The sequence below is a fragment of the Ambystoma mexicanum genome, chromosome 4q (genome assembly GCF_040938575.1).
Source record: "Ambystoma mexicanum isolate Mex_15411 chromosome 4q, UKY_AmexF1_1, whole genome shotgun sequence".
Classification (NCBI taxonomy): domain Eukaryota; kingdom Metazoa; phylum Chordata; class Amphibia; order Caudata; family Ambystomatidae; genus Ambystoma; species Ambystoma mexicanum.
This window is the reverse complement of record NC_090928.1, coordinates 268,945,471-268,964,746: the sequence shown is the minus strand read 5'-3', so window position 1 is coordinate 268,964,746 and position 19,276 is coordinate 268,945,471. Positions and strand designations below refer to the sequence as shown.

At 42.9% G+C, this 19,276-nt stretch overlaps 1 protein-coding gene across 1 annotated transcript in view; it reads left to right on the top strand.

Moving 5' to 3' along the window:
- The window catches only part of LOC138467664 (protein unc-93 homolog A-like), a 322,638-nt gene that overhangs the window by 172,676 nt on the left and 130,686 nt on the right, over positions 1-19,276 (top strand). The window contains exons 4-5 of the mRNA XM_069607845.1: positions 3,792-3,917; positions 18,960-19,171. Of these exons, the coding sequence (XP_069463946.1) occupies positions 3,792-3,917; positions 18,960-19,171 (338 nt within the window). The remainder of the gene's footprint in view (positions 1-3,791; positions 3,918-18,959; positions 19,172-19,276) is intronic.

Genomic DNA, 19,276 nt, shown 5'->3' with positions numbered 1-19,276 from the left:
AAGGCAGGTCAGTCCACAGGACAGAGTGCTCTCTGATTGGTCAGCAGAAGGAATGATAGCATGAGAGTCACCCACTGCCCATCATTGCTACATTTGTGTCTTAATAATCTTGTTAGAAAAGACAGAGGCTACGTCGTTGAGAAGGCTGGACAGAGCAGTGTAGTGCATGAGCGAAAATGAGCTAAAACATGACGCTGGTGTGTGCCCATTTTGGACATTCACTTCCAAACTGCAATGAAAGTCTATGTTTACTACGAGCTCAGTTAGAAGGCAGACATGCACTTTGCAGCATCTATGATATTTTAGTGTGAAGTAGATGAGCTCACGGTGTAGGATAGTTTGTATTGCTCGTTCAAGGACGAGCTGAGAGGGGAGACAGAGATGTGCAGGTGCACCGATAAGTGGTGCTGGAAACATGAGCATGAGAGACAAGCTGGGTTTTTTCCATTGTCTGGATTTTTCCACTCTTGCCTCCAATACTTGCTGTGTCCTTCCGGTCAGGGGCAGTCAGTAACCTATGGGAAGGCAGAGACTCTGACCCCATAAGAAGAGAGGTAGAATCCGCCAAGGTAGTTGGAGCTCGGCAAAGGAAGTCTCGCTGAGAGGGAGGATGCTCTGCTCCAGACCCTGTCAGTTGATGTGATCTCTCTGCCTGTCTTGAGACTGGGTGGTGTTGCCGTGGTTGATACGAAGGTGTTTTCTACAGCTGCACTAACGGTGATGTATTCTTTCTAATCTATCTATCTATCTATCTATCTATCTATCTATCTATCTATCTGTCTGTCTGTCTGTCTGTCTGTCTGTCTGTCTGTCTGTCTATCTATCTATCTATATGTAACCAGTTCCATTTGTTACTGTTATATGTATGTTTATGTAGTATGAATAAAGGGCCTTTAAAGAGCCAATTATATTCTAACTAATGGTCTAAGTGTGTATCATTGCCTTCCTGAGTCCGAGAACTTTCATTCTATGTAATAGGATGAGTAATTCTGATGTTTTTACATGTGTCTGGAAAGCAGAACATAGTGGTGCTGTAAGCAGGTTTTTTGTGCTGTAATTGATTCTAAGAACTGAAACGGATCTGGAGCTTGGACACGGAAACAACATTTCTTGAGTTTTGCATTTGTGAATTGTGTTATTGTTTTTGAGGTTTTGATAGGGGACTTGAAAAATCCATCGAAACAATGAGTTCCTTGTTTAGGAAAAGCAGAAGCTGTGCAGGCGGAGATTGTCCTGAAGTAATGATCCCAGAGTGGACAAAGAGTCCATATGACACTCTCGCACAGACTTGGGCGTGTGGCGCAGGTTTGAGCAAGCCATGGGATGCAAGAATAGGAGAGGCGAAATCCGGCTTAGATGGCGGCTTGCTTGCAACATGTACTTGTATAGAAGGGAATGGAGTGCTCAGCTTTAGGCAGAAGAGGTTGGATTTTGTTGCATGCGTTTAGAAAGATGCATCAGCAGAATGTAGAATTGAAGGCAAATGTCTTGAGGTTGGAAAAGAAGTTAGCTGCTGAGAAACACATTGCGCTAATGCAGCAACTTCAAATGAAATTGTATCATAATAATGCAGATAAATATCAGGCAGTGGCCGAGCGCGCTGCTGTATGGGTTGATCAGTAAACCTATCAAAAGAGAATAGGGAGAGTGAATACCTTCAAGGTGGCCACAGTGATAGCCTCTGCAGAGGTCGATTGGGATCCTGACCAGTGGAACAGGGACATATTTGACAGCACTAGTCGGAGAATGTTTCAGACAGGGAAACACTGTCTAACATAGAGCCTGACAGCAATGCAGTGACCGTTAAACCGGTTACACGTAGAAGAGCCAGACCACATCTGCAAAATCTGGGGGGTGGTCTAGTAGATTTAACAACATTGGAGGATTACTCTCAGCAAGAGGTTGGGGAAACTATAAATCGATTGAAACAGTGGGCTGGTGGGTCTCTGTTATCATGGATGGTCAGGTTATTTGATGATGGTGCGGCAGACCACCCCCTTGTAGATTCAACAGATTCTCCAAGATTCCTGCCATTGTCCCATGAAACAAATATTCAGGAGGTATTGCGTGCAGGGCTGCCTCCTGATGCCCATGGGAGAGATACTACTCTTTCTATGTTACAATTAGCTGCTCAAGTGTGTAACCGCAAATACCTGAGCCTGATTACATCAGACTGGCAAACTAAGGAAAAGAGGTGGTATACGTTTAGACATGCAATCCAAAGATTTGGGGAGTATGCTATGAAAAACGTCATCCATATTGATGATCCGGAACATATGGGGGTGATGGCATTATCAGTTTCAGCTCAAAATACAATAATTCGAACTGCTGCATTGGCTTATGAAAATGTAATCATGACCTTGCTGGTGGGGATTACAGGTAAATTAACGGATGAAGTGGTAGATGCAATCCGACAGTTAGCAGATTTGGGAGAATGGGGCAGACTTGAAGAAAAACCCAGAGAGAAAGAGAGAGAGAAGGGTGTAGTGACCAACGGAATCACGCGAAGGAAGTCTCGCTGAGAGAGAGGACGCTCCGCTCCAGACCCCATCAGTTGATGTGATTTCTCTGCCTACCCGTTTTGAGACTGTGTGGTGTTGCTGTGGTCGAGACAAAGGTGTTTTCTACAGCTGCACTAATGGTGATCTATTCTTTCCTATCTATCTATCTATCTATCTATCTATCTATCTATCTATCTATCTATCTATCTATCTATCTATCTCTCTATCTATCTATCTATCTCTCTATCTATCTATCTGTACCTAGTTGCATTTATGTTACTGTTTTATGTATGTTTATGGGTTATGAATAAAGGGCCTGTAAAGAGCCAATTATATTCTAACTAATGGACTAAGTGTGTATCATTGCCTTCCTGAGTCCAAGAACTTTCATTCTGTGTAATAGGGTGAGTAATTCTGAGGTTTTTACACATGTCCAGAAAGCAGAACAAGCAGGCAGGTGAAGACGTTTGCAAATCCTTTAGAACTTTAAAAAACTCTTTGATTTATTGGGATTAGAGACAATAGGTGCAGAAAAAGAACATTTCTTTGCAAAGATGGTGCGATTTTCGTATGAACCTAATTCACTTAGATGGCTCTCAGGTGGGTGGGAGTCACAGTAAGGGGGCCAAACCTTTCATATTTTAATTGCTCCATAAGCCGCATGAGGTGTGGAAGGATAGCAAAGGCTTTGTCTTGAGAATCAAGACACGAGCTGCAATCTGGCTCTTGCCAGATGATGTACATTGACAATGTTTTTTAATACAGTTTTTAGTTGCTGAAATGATGACATTAAACATTACATTACGCTGGCCACATTAATCACATTGTTGTAATTACATCAAAACTGGAAGATCAGGGAGCAAGGATGAGGAGAGCACACTCATCCCTTCTTCTGTTTCCCCTTTTACTTCACATAGTGCCTCTTCATAAATAAAGTATGTGGTATGTAACGCCTCAAAGTAAATGAGGTATGAGCAGGCTGTCAATTACCCATTCTTCATAAACTGAAAGATAATAGATGAATGTGTCCTTTAGCGTCACATCCAAATGTACAACTCAGTAGTAAGATACACATAGATGGGTCTTGTCCAAGACCCCTGAGGCTCTCCACACACAGAAACTCATGACCTCTGATTATAAACTCCTTCACTAGAAGATGGCATGTCTTATCACAAGTGCCTAGAAGACATGTGCTTGGATTATTACACGAAATGCACCTTTCTTGCATGGATGATGCATCTGCAATAAAGAACTAATCTCAGTGTTTTGTTTTCAATTAAATTTTTGTAGGTGGTCCTCAAGATGTGAACTACACAAGCTGTGGAGCGATTGATTGCCCTAGCGTAACAGTGGCGTCTGGTAATAGTACACGTCCAACGGATACCCTCATCTACACTCTGCTTGGAATTTACACCGGTAAGTGTTCCAAGGCATACGGTACCATGAAACTATCACAGACGGCACAGGAAGTTCTGTTCCAGAATGAGAACCATAGCAAGTAACAACTGAGAAAACATTCTATATACATCGCACATACAAGTGCTTTTGAGTCCATATACTGGGCACAGTAAATACGGCATGAACTGTCTTTGATTATATACAGCACTTTTTAGACAAGGAGCATCACTAAGTCATACATTGGTAAAAATTAACCGAATTAAATAGGACAGCACTGCTCAGCACAACTATCGAACACAGCAAAAGAGGTTTGTGGATATTTGATATTTAGCAACTGTGGGCATGAACACATTCCCAGCTTAGTATTAACATTCACCACACTGTGGACTAAAATAGATCTTTACAGTAGAAGTTAAAAGTGGACCCTGAAGAAGCTCAGAGGGTGAAACATGTGTAGGCCGTAAAAGAATACATATGCAATATCTATGTTGTTCAAATCAGGGTAGTTATTGACATGTATCATTTATTCCAAAGAATACATCTTATCTATCATGAATTGTTTAAATAATCTATTCACAATACAATAACATAGGGAAGCAAGAATATTTTATGAATACCATGAAACTAAACCTCATTGATTTCAAGGGGTCCTCGCAACAGGGACAAATGATTTTAAGATTGATTAGGAAACAGCAAAAATATTTTAATAGTAATAGTATAAACTTAAATTGGACAGTTATCATTAAGAGCGTATTTGTATGCATAACAAATAAATAGATAACAACAAGTGATAAAAACAAATGCAAAATTCATCAAATCAGTATTGACTAACATAACCAACTTATACAGATCTGGACAGTGTTAAGGGATGAATCTGAATAGTTTCCTCCTCTGAAACCATGCCTTATGCAAAAATGGTTCTACCCCAAAAACCACGTCCTGCAGTTCAGGTGATTTTCAGAATGCCTCAGCAACCTTTAGCCGAGCCTTATTCAGGAATGGTTTGAGGATCTTCCGAAGAACAGTGTCGTAAATTGGTCAGATAAGGAAAAATGTTGCAGCATATCGCCATGGCCTTGACAAAGAGTATATTGGTTACTTGGAAACAAGACAATGCAGAGCAACACAGGTTAGAATCCTGGCCCTGTGCTTAGAGACTGGTCTCCAGTATTATTGTGTTTTAAAAGATGAATTCATTAATTACTAGTCAATGTTGAGCAACTGCTCATTACAGAGGCCAGTGGGAGCCCACCTAACACAGTATCTTTAACTGCTCCAGCAGTGACTCTGTTGATGGATACTAGATCAGTCCACAGAGCAGGCATACAAATCCCTGAAGCCAGATCCCTAATGTGTTTGATCCATGCTAAAGAACTGCTTCGAACGTGCTTCATTACATCAAGCAGTTCATAATGGATGTTGTAAGAAACCTGCTTTTATATCGTCACCTTTTATAACTATGCTTTATTTTGGGATCCTTGGCTATGCCTCATTAGACCCTATACTGCACTAGGCACACCAGATTCTCACACCGACTGCACTTGAAACACCAGACTTCAACAGTATATACTGTGAATTAAAAAGGCCACACAAGAACAGACTGCTGCACAAAAGTGTGCAGTTACCCTTTAGGCCTCAGCCCCACCTACTGTCCACCCCTGTACCTTTTAGTCAAAGGTCACATTAGTTTGATGTTAGAAACAATGGGATCTCTTGCAAAACATAATTATTCTCATAACCAATTTAGATGAAGAGACTTTAATGTCTTTCGGGTACCGTGAAAGACAGGGAAATTCCCTTCTAGGTAATTTTGGCCTGGCCAAAAATTAAATGTTCTTTCAAGGAACCCCAACCACAATTCTTTGGTGAACCCTATTTATACTTACGCCACTTGAATTGAAACTCTATTCGACACAACTCCACTGGCTGGCCTACAGGTTGGGCTCCACTCGGCAGCTACTCCCCCCTTCCAGCTCAGGACTCTTCGGGACACCACAGCGAGGCTTGAAAACCTGTCATGTCACCAGACAAACAGATATCGGGTCTGCTCACAGCCTTCAATGCCTCTGCTAGGCTTGGCACAATGCCTTAGGCTCATAGGACACAGCTATGGCTTGGCTTTCACACATGAGAAAAGCTTTTCAAAAGTTCGAAAAACACAGCTTCATGTCTTTGCTCAAAATCACAATTTGTTCAATCTGTAGCCCTGCTCTTTTAAAATCTCAGCAATGAGTTAGAAAGAGGATGCTCCATCCAAACCCAGGTTATATATGTATGCAGAAAACCTAAGTCAAAAGTGCCCCATGCAATCCACAACAGGCAAAAACCAAGAAGGCAAAAGTCTTGCGTAATCAGCAAACTGCAAAAAGCCCTGCCTCCCAGTTTGTAGTTCCATATATAGCCTTTAGCAGAACTCAGCCCAGTATCTATAAATCATATGGAAGCTGTATATATCACCCACCTACTTGCTGATGTCATTCCAAATAATTTATGGTGTCACTAAACATGTGGCGAAACCTTCAAGAAACTTCCAGTGCCTTCTAGCATGCAGTCCATCCCTCTAGTCTTTGGACAAAATTCTGCACATTACCTGATAATGTAACTTATTCTTCCTTCCCCTTTCCCTTTTCCTGTTTAGAACAATTAATACTTATACTTAAGGTCCTTTCAGCAACGATCTCGCCTGCAAATGCGGCTTTGCTTTATTTTTCTGAAAACTGTTAGCCCAGAGCCAGCATTTTTGTTCATGCACCTGCCATACGGCTAGTGTACACAGAGCCTATGGCCTGCAGATCTAGCCCCTATAATGTTTCCTATATTATCTGTTAGTACCCCCTTTTCAGTTCCTACTGCCACACGTATTCCCCTACACACAGCATGTACTGCAATGTTAGTTTGTTACACATTAGTATGGTATTATTGTTAATAAAGCCTGCAGCACACACAGCACGTGGCCTGTGCTGTAATGCTAGTATCATGTGTAACTGGTGCATAGCTAGGATTGTCTAACAAGTGGGGCCTGGATTTAATGTAGTAGGGCCCATCCCAAGGGGAGCCAGCAGAGAAAAAGGAGTTTGTTCTGCCTCTGGCTGAATGAGTATTGAGGAGGCGCAAACCAATCAAGATGGGTTTGGGGGGTTTGTCTCCCTGAGAAAATGTTTTAAATATTGGGTTAAAAAGGTGCACTTTACAGTACACTTTCTGTGACAAATTTGAGAAAAAGCTACATAGTTTTGTAAGATAAGACTTGGGGGGGAAAAAATCCAGTAGATACAAAGTCACCAACAATGCACAGAAGCATTTGCCAACACATTTGTATAATGCCTTCTCCCAATATATGCCAGTACTCTGCATGTGTAGAACACCTTTCATACTAATTGTACCATACATGCCCATGCTGGTGCTCATATATATATATATATATACCAGTATTCACAAATAAGAACATAGTCATGTTTGCTTTGCCCAAATTGCCAGTAATTATACTATAACACAATATGTTCATGCTGGCTCGGCTAATATATGCCAGTATCTCCACATAAGAACATACTCCTGTTAGCGTAGCCTTAATGCCAGTAAAAATAAAGCATTGGCAATGCCAACAGTTTGGGCTTTGGTGTAGGCATGGGAAAGCCACTTGCCAGGCACAGCCGTAGTGGTATTAACTGGCAATATTTGGTAGCTGGTGCAAAATGGGTTTAACATAGGCATCTAATAGCAGTGCCTGGCAAATGCCTAATACTTATACAGAAGCTAATACTCTTGGCTTTGCCAATACTTGTTTTAACAGGACTTCAGTGAAGGGCATGGATAGCGCTTAGAAATCGATTTGCTGAAAGCAGACATTTAATACATTTTCATTACACCAGTAGCAGGTTTAGAACTCCAACGAAAAGATGAACTCTCAGAAGACTGCTTTGAAAAAACACTGGCAGGCACTTTGAGCACAAAGTTTGATGGTAGGCCTTGAATAGAGCGAGCTTGAATACGAGGAGGTGTTTTGGCGGGGCAGGAGGAGCAACAACTGCATGGGAATGGCCATAGGGATTAGCATGGCCATAGACAGTCAATGGATGGGCAAATAACCAAACACCACATACAAGCAGTGTGTCCCTCCTCATATGCCATTTCTCCCTATGTGTGCTCTAATGCAATAGTTTTGGCTAGCTCAAATTAAGAAAAGCCATGTCACAGGAAGAAAACATGTCCTTGCTGGCTAAGCAAATCCCCCTCCGTATCTCATGTGGTATTTGCCCCCCCCAACGGCAGTACAACGTTATGCCACAGGAAGAAAACATTGCGTTGAGGGCTGAACAAATGCTCCCCATGTAAGAACGCTCACCATCTTGCCTTTCACCTTGACACCAATACAAAAAAATGCCATTCCATGATAAGGATACATGTCCTCACCTCTCCTGTATAAGAGCACTCATCATGTTGCCTTTGGACTTGACACCAGTACAAAAAATGCAATGCCTCTGTAAGGAAACATTCCTCCCCATATAAGAGCACTTACATGTTGCCTTTGCCCTTAATGCGAGTAACACATTCCATGCCACAGTAGTACCCAGCCAGCCCCATTGGGGTACCCTCCCCCACAGTAACCCCTCCATCATGTAATAAGACTCATGTTGGCTTTGCCCAAAAATGGCAGTAAAACATTCGATGCCCTTCTTAAATGTTCAAACCTGAATCCTTTTCCTGTCCCCCCACCCTTCAGCCTTGCATACATACACACGCACACACACTCGCCCACTAGTCACACACCCACACAGCTTTGTGGTCATTCACATGTGCACCCAGAACATTCAAAAGGCATTCTCATTCACGTGCATGCTTGCACCCACATACACCACACACGCACAGCATTCGTTCATATGCATGCACTTAAAGACACCCCCTTGCATACATACATGCAAACGCACCTCCCTTCACATGCATGGAGACATGCTTACATTCCTACATACATACAATCCTGGCACACATGCATACACAAACACAATTCTTTTTCCTTAGCTGTTTCCCACCGGGCTCAGCACGATGCTGCTTCCTCAGCTGCTCCCTGCTCCATAGGCCTCCGCTTCCCCTGCAGGCACAGATAGGAATCAGGAAGCAGGGAGAGCTTCCTGGTTCCTGAATTGCACGAATGAGCCTGCGCAGTGACATCTGTAAATAACCACCCAGCGCGCTGCTGGGTGGTCATTTACAGATTTCTGGGGTGGCATTGTTTACATTTTCTACACTCCATTTACATCTTACAATGTAAAGCTATTTTATTCGTTTTGGCAGCAAAACCTCTGGGTCTGATTCAGAGCGACATCTGAGAAAAGGATCCAGTTGAAGGTGCCGCAATGAGTGCCCACACCGTTGCTCAAGTTGTGGTTGCATAGTTATTCACAAAGCATTCCATGAGCACAAAGTGCATGATTTGCACTTCACACACAGTGCAGATGCAAAGTGTTGAGTTTCACAAAGAAAAGCAACATTTCTAGCAAAGAGTGCCAGGCATGGAACATGATGATGGGCAAGTGGAATGTCAAAATATTCAAAATGTTAGATGAGCTGGACCTGGTTGTGTTAAACGGTGAGCCAATAGAGACTCCATTAAATGGAGGATACATGGTTACTTCGTTTGGAGACGAATGAGTACATGGGAGTTCAACCAAAAAAAAGAGAATAGTGATTGCAGCTTATTTACTCCAGTACTGAATCAGTCCCATGATGAGGTGGATGGAAAAGGAGCAAATAGCGATTAGGGCCAAAAGGAGCAAGAGGTGTCAAAATGTATCATGACTCATCATGCACTGTGACTTAGCTCCATATTGTGGGGATTTCCCTCATTTTCATGGCCCACCGAATAATGTGTAATCTTAATAATACTTCTAATTGTACTTCTCTTGTGCAAACTGTGATTGCCCATATTATATTCAATGAATGTCGTGGTACATCTGCTAACCAACTTTTTAGATGTTAATCCTCTCTGCCATGGGGGAGGGGGATCGGGCTGCAATGCACAGCCCTGGACCTAACACACAGGTCGGGCATAATATAATGCAGTAATTGCTCGGTCAGCAAGGTGCAAACGCAGATGAAACCAGAGTAAAAGAGGTGATAACATTGCTGAATGTTGGCTGCTGTCAAAAGCCAGTCTGCAACCTGCTGAAAAGTGCACATTTAAAGGTTAAGGTGACAACAGACGGCAAAGATCAGCCTGTAACATGCACACAAGGCAAAGTGCACACTTAATACCAAGAAGGTAAGCAACATGTTGCTGTATATATAAATAGGGATAGCTGCTTTGGCCCTCCCCTTCCCTGAGGCTCTTGAACACATAAACAGAAAAACAAAATCACAACACTGTGGGACTGTAAAGCATACAACACACTGATATGTTCTAATTTATCTTCCAGACCTGTCCAGCAAAAGATATGCAGAACCCTAATTCTCACAATATGAATTGACATGATCAGAAGCGACATCACAGTAAATAACATTACGAGCAGTGGCATCAGTCTTCAGTACTCTAGAATACCATCAGTAAAGACATTTAAAGATGTTTTCAAGTGTAAGCCAAGAGAATAATGTGCTGTTCAATACATTAATATTCACTCTTATTGTTCTGCAACAACTCAATAGTTTAGTAAACCATGAGGTGTTTTCTTCATAGGAAAAATTGCAAAATAAATCACTTCTAGCGATAGATACCAAATGTCAGCTGATCAGGCACAGTGAGATTAGATGATTTGCCCAGGATCACACATTTTGTTAAAGTGGTGAAATCAGTATTTGGACCCAGGCTGTGATTTAAACACTTGACTAAATATCTTACCTATGATGAGTCACAAATATCTTTTACAGTTGGGTTTCCAAAAACGAAAGAATTTGTTTTTCTATTAATGCCTTGAAAAGTACACAAATCACATAAGAAACCAAACTTACAAATATCCAATACATAAATAAAAATAAACCTGACATTATACACATTGTTATATTACTATGTAAAGCAAAAAGACATGTATAGCTTTATATTCGCTCCCCTGAATGCACAATTGCAGTAGCAGCCTGCAAAGGAATGTGGACCTAAAAACAATATCATTTGGTTTAAAAAAGCTATTCACAGTCAGAGAGAATTCAATATAAGGTTATCTACATAGCATGAAGTGTTATACCCCCCTTCCATGAATCATCACCCACCAATTGCACATTCCAAGGGACAGCAGTCCTTACCCAGACACCCTTGTGTCTGGATTATCAACCTCTAATAGTTTTATTGAAATTAGGTTGACACAAAGCTCAAACTGGTGGTGCTGGGGGAGCTGTGGGAAAGGCTCTGTGCTTCCCTGCACTTTTAACTAGCACATGAACGTGAGCTGGGAAGACTTTGGACAGTTGATCCTGTGTCAAAGGAGAAAGGTCAGGGGACAGGGCCCATGAAATAAGGACAGTCCCGCAAAATGCTCGATGGTTGGCCACCCTACAGACACACTAGCCCCGTTCCCCGACGTTGGGTTTCATCTGCGCTTGTTTCGCTGGCAAATGGTATAAGGTGAACACGGAGAACTCACATAAATGGGATTTTTGTTAACCACGTGGATCTTTTTGGGCCGTTTCAATGCAACCTTATGTAAGTGGCTGCATTTAATTGTTTCCCTGTTCATGTATCTATTTCTGCTGTGACTGGGTATCGGTGGGCATCTAGGGCAAACACCTGCCCATCTGGTATCACAAATATGCTCCCCTTTTACTCCTTTCCCTCCTGCTTCATTTTTCTCCCATACATCATTCTCCCACCTCTTTTTTCCTTACCAGCAATTTCTTCTCTTCTATCCTACTCTTTCCTGCTCTTTTAGAACACTATGTCATCCTCTGTTCTTGCCTCCTTACCTTAATCCTCTGCCTTGTTCTTTCTCCATTTCTGCCATAGGTTCTTTGTTGTGATGATCCTGCTCTCGTCCTCATGTTGCTGCTATTGGCATACTCACCTGCCTTCCTTCTCTTAATGTTTTCTTTACCTCGTTTACCCATGTAACACACCACTTACCTTTACGTTGCTGCACCTCCACTCCCCATTCCTCACTCACTTGCCTCCCTTCTCTCCCGCCCTCCCTGACTCTTCACTTCTCCCTGATCCTTTAGAGCTCCATTATTCCCCATTCTCCTTTCGCTTCTGAACCCCCTGATCTCCATTTCCCTTCTCTTTAATCCTCTTTACCTTGCATGTTACCCACTCTTGTGCCTCATTAACAATTGCCCCATTCTCCTGCACTCGTTCATTCTCTGTACCCATTCACCCTTTTACCCTCACCTGGGTCCCTTCAATCACCTCATCTCCTGCCTTCCCTCACTCTCAATCTCTCCCTCATGTTTCTGCCCTCCTTCATTCTCCACTCTCCTGTCCCATCAGTGTTCATGTTACCTGCTTCCTCTCTACTTTTCTCCCTCACTATCCGACCCTTATTCGCTCTCCATTTCTTTTCACTGCCCTGTATCAGGGCCCAGTGGAGCTGGAGGAGATATGAAGGTGGTGGATTAAGGGGTCTTTCAAGTGCCACAAGCAGAACCCACAAAAAAGGCAACCCCTGGTATGTTTTGAGATAAGAAAAAAAGGTTAACTCCTTTAAGTCTGTGATGTTCAATGACATTTCAAGTTTGTGGGGTAAGAACACCAGGGGCATGTAAAAAATGGTTCTGCATGCAATAGGAATTACCCCGTAATATCACCTCTTATAATGTCCCTTCCCATTGCCCATGGTATTGCCTATTGCCTTTACCCTTATCATTTCCAACATTGCTGCAGGCTTGATCATTCAATATTGCCACCATTGACAGCAACACCTTGCGAGGAGGCCCCGCTGCCTCTAACTAGAGTCAGACCCCCAAACACAGAAAACGGTAAAATAAACACAACTTTAAAAAATGAAGCATTGTCCCTAAAGTTCATCATTGTGCAACTCTGCCCACTCTAGTCTGCGCCTCCATGGCCCACCCAGCTGTGGCCCTCTGTTATTTTTGCCCACAGGGCCCTTTGCCTTAAATCTGCCACTGGACTTATGGCTTGACAACAGCTCTTGTGCCCATCAGTTTAGTATTGACAGTACAAGGGTTCTTCTCACAGTGTGCCAGTTTCGCACCCGAAAAGGAGTCAAACTACAGTACCCTTTGAGGTGTCATACCAGACATGAAGTGCAACCCCCTCTCCACATGTTGCCACCCTACTGGCATCATTAACTGCCACTCGAAGGAGTTCCACCCAATGAATGGTGTAGCTCCTGACACGTGATGCTGCCCATCTTTCCATTCCTCTCTGCGTCTTATGCTGGTTACTTCACCTGCCCCACCCCTTCCCACAGCCACCTCAGGCAAAACTCATTGATCAGGCATCCCATAATCTCTAGATTGGAACTCTTAGGCTGGGGAGACTAGACAAGTATTTCAGTGAAGCATATTTGCACCATATTCGCCCAGCAACGCAACTCCCATTTTATCATTGATAATGTTCTAATTCACCAAAGTGTCACAGAGCCTTCGGAAACTCGGCAACTCTTTCAGTTAATCAGAAAAAAAGGTGCAGTACAACTGAAACTGAGATGCTGCCATGACAGCTGGCCCCACAATGATGAGTCCCCCCCCCCCCCACTTACGTGCCCTTTGTTCCACGGAAGGCACGACTTCTCCCACCACTCCTTCTGTCAACCTGAGAAAAGTGGTGCATCAAGTCCTCTTTCCATGCCAGTTGTTATGCTATCCTAGAATCGGGCCCTCAGATCTCACAGATGCCAAAAGCTTTTGATAAAATATTCAATATATCCCATGCATTAAAAACCTTTGTCTCCCAAGCATCGCCCCAGGAGTCTTTGGGGCCTGGCCACATAATCCTAAACACGCCAAAAGCTGGAGGGGCTTGCCGCAAAACAGCATGATAAAAAGCGATAGGGCTGTGCCCAGCAGTGGCTCATCACTGACATCGCCTTCGGTGCCTGAAATTCCTTCCTAATGGACAGATAGTTACGGCGATGCCAAGAAACATTGTGGAATTATCTTTCATTTCACTGCATTTAAAAAGCCAAAATATAAATCACCTGAAATTAATTGAAATTACAAATAAATGGTTCTTTGGAAAGGTGTTTAGATGAAACCATAGATCTGTGGATAGTGGGGTTGTGGTGGGTTCGTTGATTGAAAAATAAATAGTGGCATGAGAGTGCTGCTACCCTTTTTAAATAAAAAATAATATTAAATATGTAAAAATCCATGAAACATTTTTGTGAATTGATTTGTTGGGAATAATTGGTGTAGAACCATAGAACCCGCTTTAGCATGGAGAAACAGGCCAGCGTCAGAAGGCCACTTGTCACCGGGAAGTTCCTGTTCCCACCCCACTGGATAGATCATTTCCGAAATCTAACGTTCACCCAGGAAACTGTTCACAACCTCATAATATCCTGAACGATTAAGTTACTGCAAGGAACCTTGAAGTGTTGAGTTTGGGATGATTCTAGAAAGCGTACACAAAGATTACATGACTTCCAAACCTTCAACCATTATCGCTTCCTCTGGGTTGGTTCAGAGAGCAAGTGGAAAAAGATCCATTCCTCAAGTGAAAAGGGTACACATGAAAAATGTGACCTTTTTGTGGAATATGCGGTTGCTACACCTGCAAACATAAGTACCATGGAGATTTTAAAGCCTTCTGACATGGCTGTATGGCCTACACATCCAGTTTCCATGTAGGCCGCCCCGACTGACGGAATGTGAAAAGCCTTATTTCCAGTTTGCCTTTCATCCTATTCTGCAATCTGTGATTGTATCTGAGGACAGCTAAGGTCACTGACGCCCTGCATCTGGGGGATAATTCATCAGCTGGGGCTGTTAAGCTGTTAAGTTGTGCCTGGTGTTCTACCAGCCATTGTTGCAGCGAATACAGCTACAACCTTGGTTGGGCTGATGAGGAATATTGGGACTAGATAGGAAGCTTGTTGGAATTTATTCATGGCGGCTAGTTTGAGGCCGGCATTCACGGCTAGAATGTGGATGATTGACACTGAGGCTACCTGTGAGGTCCAGCATTGATCTGGCAGGCTTTGCTTTGGTTCAGGTTGCTTCTGGGATTCCTACCTGTGTCAATTCCTCCTATCGTTAGTAGTGTCTGAAACCCAATGCGAGTCTTATAGACTTAATTTTTCATTCAAGAAATTTGTTTGCAAAAGACATGACAACCTTAGAAAAAATAAAGAGTATAACGTTCAAGGAAATATCTCAAGCTTCCCTGTATGTGCGCTGACCTTCCCCTTTTCAGAGTGCTGGACCGGTTCCTAGCGGATGCTTGAAATGATGTCGTCATCGTTACTATTGTACGTTGGACCTTTTTGGATCCTAGGTGACTCAGAGAGGGCAACTGAGTTAGCGAGAAGTGGTTGGGGGAGGAAGAGGAAGTGCAAGAGGAAATGCCAAGAGCACTTTCTGCAAAAAATGGCACAGCAGGTTGGTGCCAATGGGAGACTTCCATTGATTCATTCTGAAAATGCCATCATGCCTTGAATAACTGGACATAGATGTGGCATCCTCCATTAGACATGACACATGCAGACCAAAGGATTAGTTAGTGAAGAATATATCCAAAGGCTAAGTGGTGAATTTTCTGTAACGATCACTGATTCCCTGATGGTTAGTCAAAGTTTGATAAAGTATGAGAACAATTTGGTGCATTATAATATGCAGGGAGAAGCTTTTGTGCGTATTTCTAAAACGTATTACTTACATGAAGTACCACTGCCAGTAATGCTGAATGGTGGGGTGGGGGGTGGTGGGAAGGGGGGTCGTAGTTTAGGTTAGCTTTATATATTGAAGGAAAGGGTTCTTTGTGATTTGGTCAAAAACAATCCATCGAATCCGTTTTCATCGCAAATAAAATCTTTTAGTCGATTTTCCTGCAAATATATGTGCGGGGAGACCTCTGCTGCCCTCATGACCCCCCACATTAGTTATTACCCTAATCCCACCCCCCACATATATTTGGGGCAAAATGTGGTCAAAAGCTTTAGTTGAAAAATAATTAGAGGGATGCTCCGATGATGAAAACCTCCCTATCCCGAAGAGAATAAGGTATGCATGAGCTTAGAGGTCTCAAAATAAATGGTATGCCGAACGTTATCTCATTTTATGATCAATTATATTCTCATTTTTGGATCTGGCACGAGCACAACCCTTGCATCAATATTGGATTATTGTGAATTATTCAAGCGTGCTCTGTTGTAATGACAAATATAAGCAAATGAAGTCTGTTTCCTGTGACACTGATCCACCACGCTTCTTTGTCACTCATCACTATCTCAAGGTGTGTTGAAAAATGTGAAGCAGCTCCCGAATGGGATGAAAGCGAGTCAGTAGTGTCCAAAAGTGCACGTCAATATGTATGCCAACTTAAGTGTATCTTCCCGTTTGCTTACTACAATAAAAGTGAGATGACCATCTTCCTGTCCATTCCACCTTTGACTCTGGCAGCGCCCTCTATGCCTCGTTGGCAATCAACATAAACTACCAGCTTGTGCACTTTGTCTTTCGCGCCCTGTTGAACAAAGAGGTTCTTTTAGCCTCAGTGCAGCCTGCTTCAGCCACCAACCAATTTATGCCAAGATATCACTGATCCTTTATCTCTGATCTAAAACCTCTTCATCTAAGGTACGGGCAAGCTGGCATACTGCCAAATTATCCTTTGAAATCCTTCGCAGTATCTATTTATTGTTCACTTGTTAGGCGCTTATTCATGAAGCAAATTCTGTTTCAAGATGAGGTTGCCATTTTGAACTGAGATACTGCCCATGGCATGACATCTCATGTGAGCCACTTTAAAACATCTTCACGTAAGCCCTGAGGCCAATGCAAGAAATGTAATTCAGTGATACCATTAAGTAAAGTCCTCTTGGGTCTTGATCATATCTCTCTGGGGCAACCAGAGGTACCGCCAGCTGATCCATGTTGGCTGCAAAAGTGAAACAAGGTGGGTCTCTTGGATTGGTTTCCTCAAACCACGCCCTAACCGTAATTAGTCTTCTGCTGGCAAAGGGGTTCTTCTGGTTCATAACCTTGTACCTGTTTTATAATGTTCACCACTGCATGTTTCCGCTGTGTCAATGCACTAACCAAAAAGGTGAAAAGGTCATTCAAAAGGTCTATAGCCCCCTCCCATTCTCCAACTGGATGATTTCGTTCTGCATTTATGAATGTATGGCCATGGCGATCTGTTAGGAGCTGGGCATAGTGGTTAGCAAATCCCTTAGGAATCATCTAATCAACAAACATAACCTCGACTGCCCCCTCAATGGATTGGGTCTTTACTGCTGATATCCATGGTGCCTAGGGCAAAATAAATGTGTAGGCTTGGCATTCAGTAAGGAACTGCTTGCAACTGGTTCCCAAATCCAGCCGGAATACTGGAAACTCAGTACACAGAACCAGTCACAAAAGAACAGAACCAGAACGTTTTAGTAAAGAGTCTCTAACTTTTTTTTTAAAAGGTTTCACACAGAGTCCCTCAGTGCAAGTAGATTATTACCAAACCAGTGATACAGTTTCTGAATGGAGTCTACAGAATTCAGCCTCTGAGTTCTTGGATCCAGAGCCAGGAATTCAAAGTGCAAAGACCCAAAATATTAGGGACAGGATACCAGAGCCAATGTATCAGAGATCTGGGTATTGCGCTGCAAGGATGCAATGATCAAAGGATACGTAAAACAATCAAAGTTGTTGCTGAGCACCAGAGAGGTACTGCATGCTAGCTCATCCAGCAGTCACTTTCTTGTATCTGCCCACTTCCCTTTACATTCTGGTTCAGGTTGACCGTGTCCTGTACCCACTGGGGCCTTGGCTTTCGTTGAACTATTTCTAGTGTTCAGTGGCAAAGTTCCCCGATAGGCCAACCCAGTGTCCAGGTGAAACACAGAGAAGTTAAAAAGAGCCATCAACATCAATCAGCTTGGCCCTGATTCCAGAGTCTATAACCAAGGAGCTGTCCAGACTTGTTGGTCCCCTACGGGTGCCAACCAGCTTTCAGCTAATGATCAGATGCATTCAGATGGCTTGGGCTGCTCAGGACATGTAGGGTGCTGACCACATCGCCTACATTTTCAGGGCCTAACGGGCATGACCTAGAGACTGTCCAGCTAAGTCCAGTGATGACCAGTGGCATACAGTGGCGTACAGTGACAGGATGTGGGAACCCATACATTAATTCCTTGATTAGCAATGTCTAGGGGAATTCTTTTGCGATTACAGAGTCTCCCTCTTCCAGTATTCCTTCCATGGAGATGCAAACCCTCTTACTCAGATTGGAAATGGTTGGAAATTCTTAGTGTTCTGTGGGTCTGTGTCTCCTAAGAAGAGAGGCTGGAACCTGGTGTAGCCAGTGTCATGCATTTATATAAAATGCTAGAGTTCAGATCAGTCTAGTTGTGACTGCATACGAACAGTGGCATATTCTTCTGAAGGAAAACATGAAAAATGATTTCACGCTGAAATGACATGCCATCACTAGGTGTGCCACCTCCCTTTAAAGGGTGTACACCTTGATTAAACCTGATACCAAGGTCTTTATCCTCTTTGACCACTGTGAATATGGCCCCCAAACATTTAGACCCAGGGAAGAGGTGGAGGGAAGCTACACAGGCCCCCCACCGCCAACCATCAATTTTGGTTCCATTCAAGGTCAATTTACTACGCCTCATTCATGGTTGGATGTCAACTAGACATTCACAAATGTTAGCTCTTCCCCACTGTTCCGTTCTGACCTGTGCCAGGGTAGTATTAGCAGACATGTGAAAGCCAATCTGATGAACTTGGATTGCCACATCATGTGGTTACAGATACACATCCGGCCTTTCAAACTTTTCCAAATGTCCGTGTTATACTATTAGCACATCTATTCTCATGCAAGGCTGGTAACATGTGTGCCACACATTTCATAACCCTAATAAAGATATCCTGTGTGTTGCATCTATCAAATTGAAATTGATTGTGTCATGTCTCGACCTCCCTGATTTTCTGCTATCTTCCCTCTCTTTGCAGGCAGTGGTGTGCTGGCCGTGGCCCTTATTGCTATATTTTTGGACCAGATAGACGTTGAAGATGCAAAAAGCAAAGAAGAGCGTGAACAGCCCATTTGGACAACAGTTCTAGCCACCTTCCGACAGCTTAGAGATAAGCGCCAATTACTCCTCATCCCCTTGACAATGTACAGTGGATTTGAACAAGGATTCCTCGCTGGAGACTACACAAAGGTTTTTTTATTTGTTTTTATTATCTAAAACACTTCCATGAAACAATCTGGGAAACATAACATGACATTTGCAAAGTGACGTCTGCTTAGCACTTATCTTGTCATC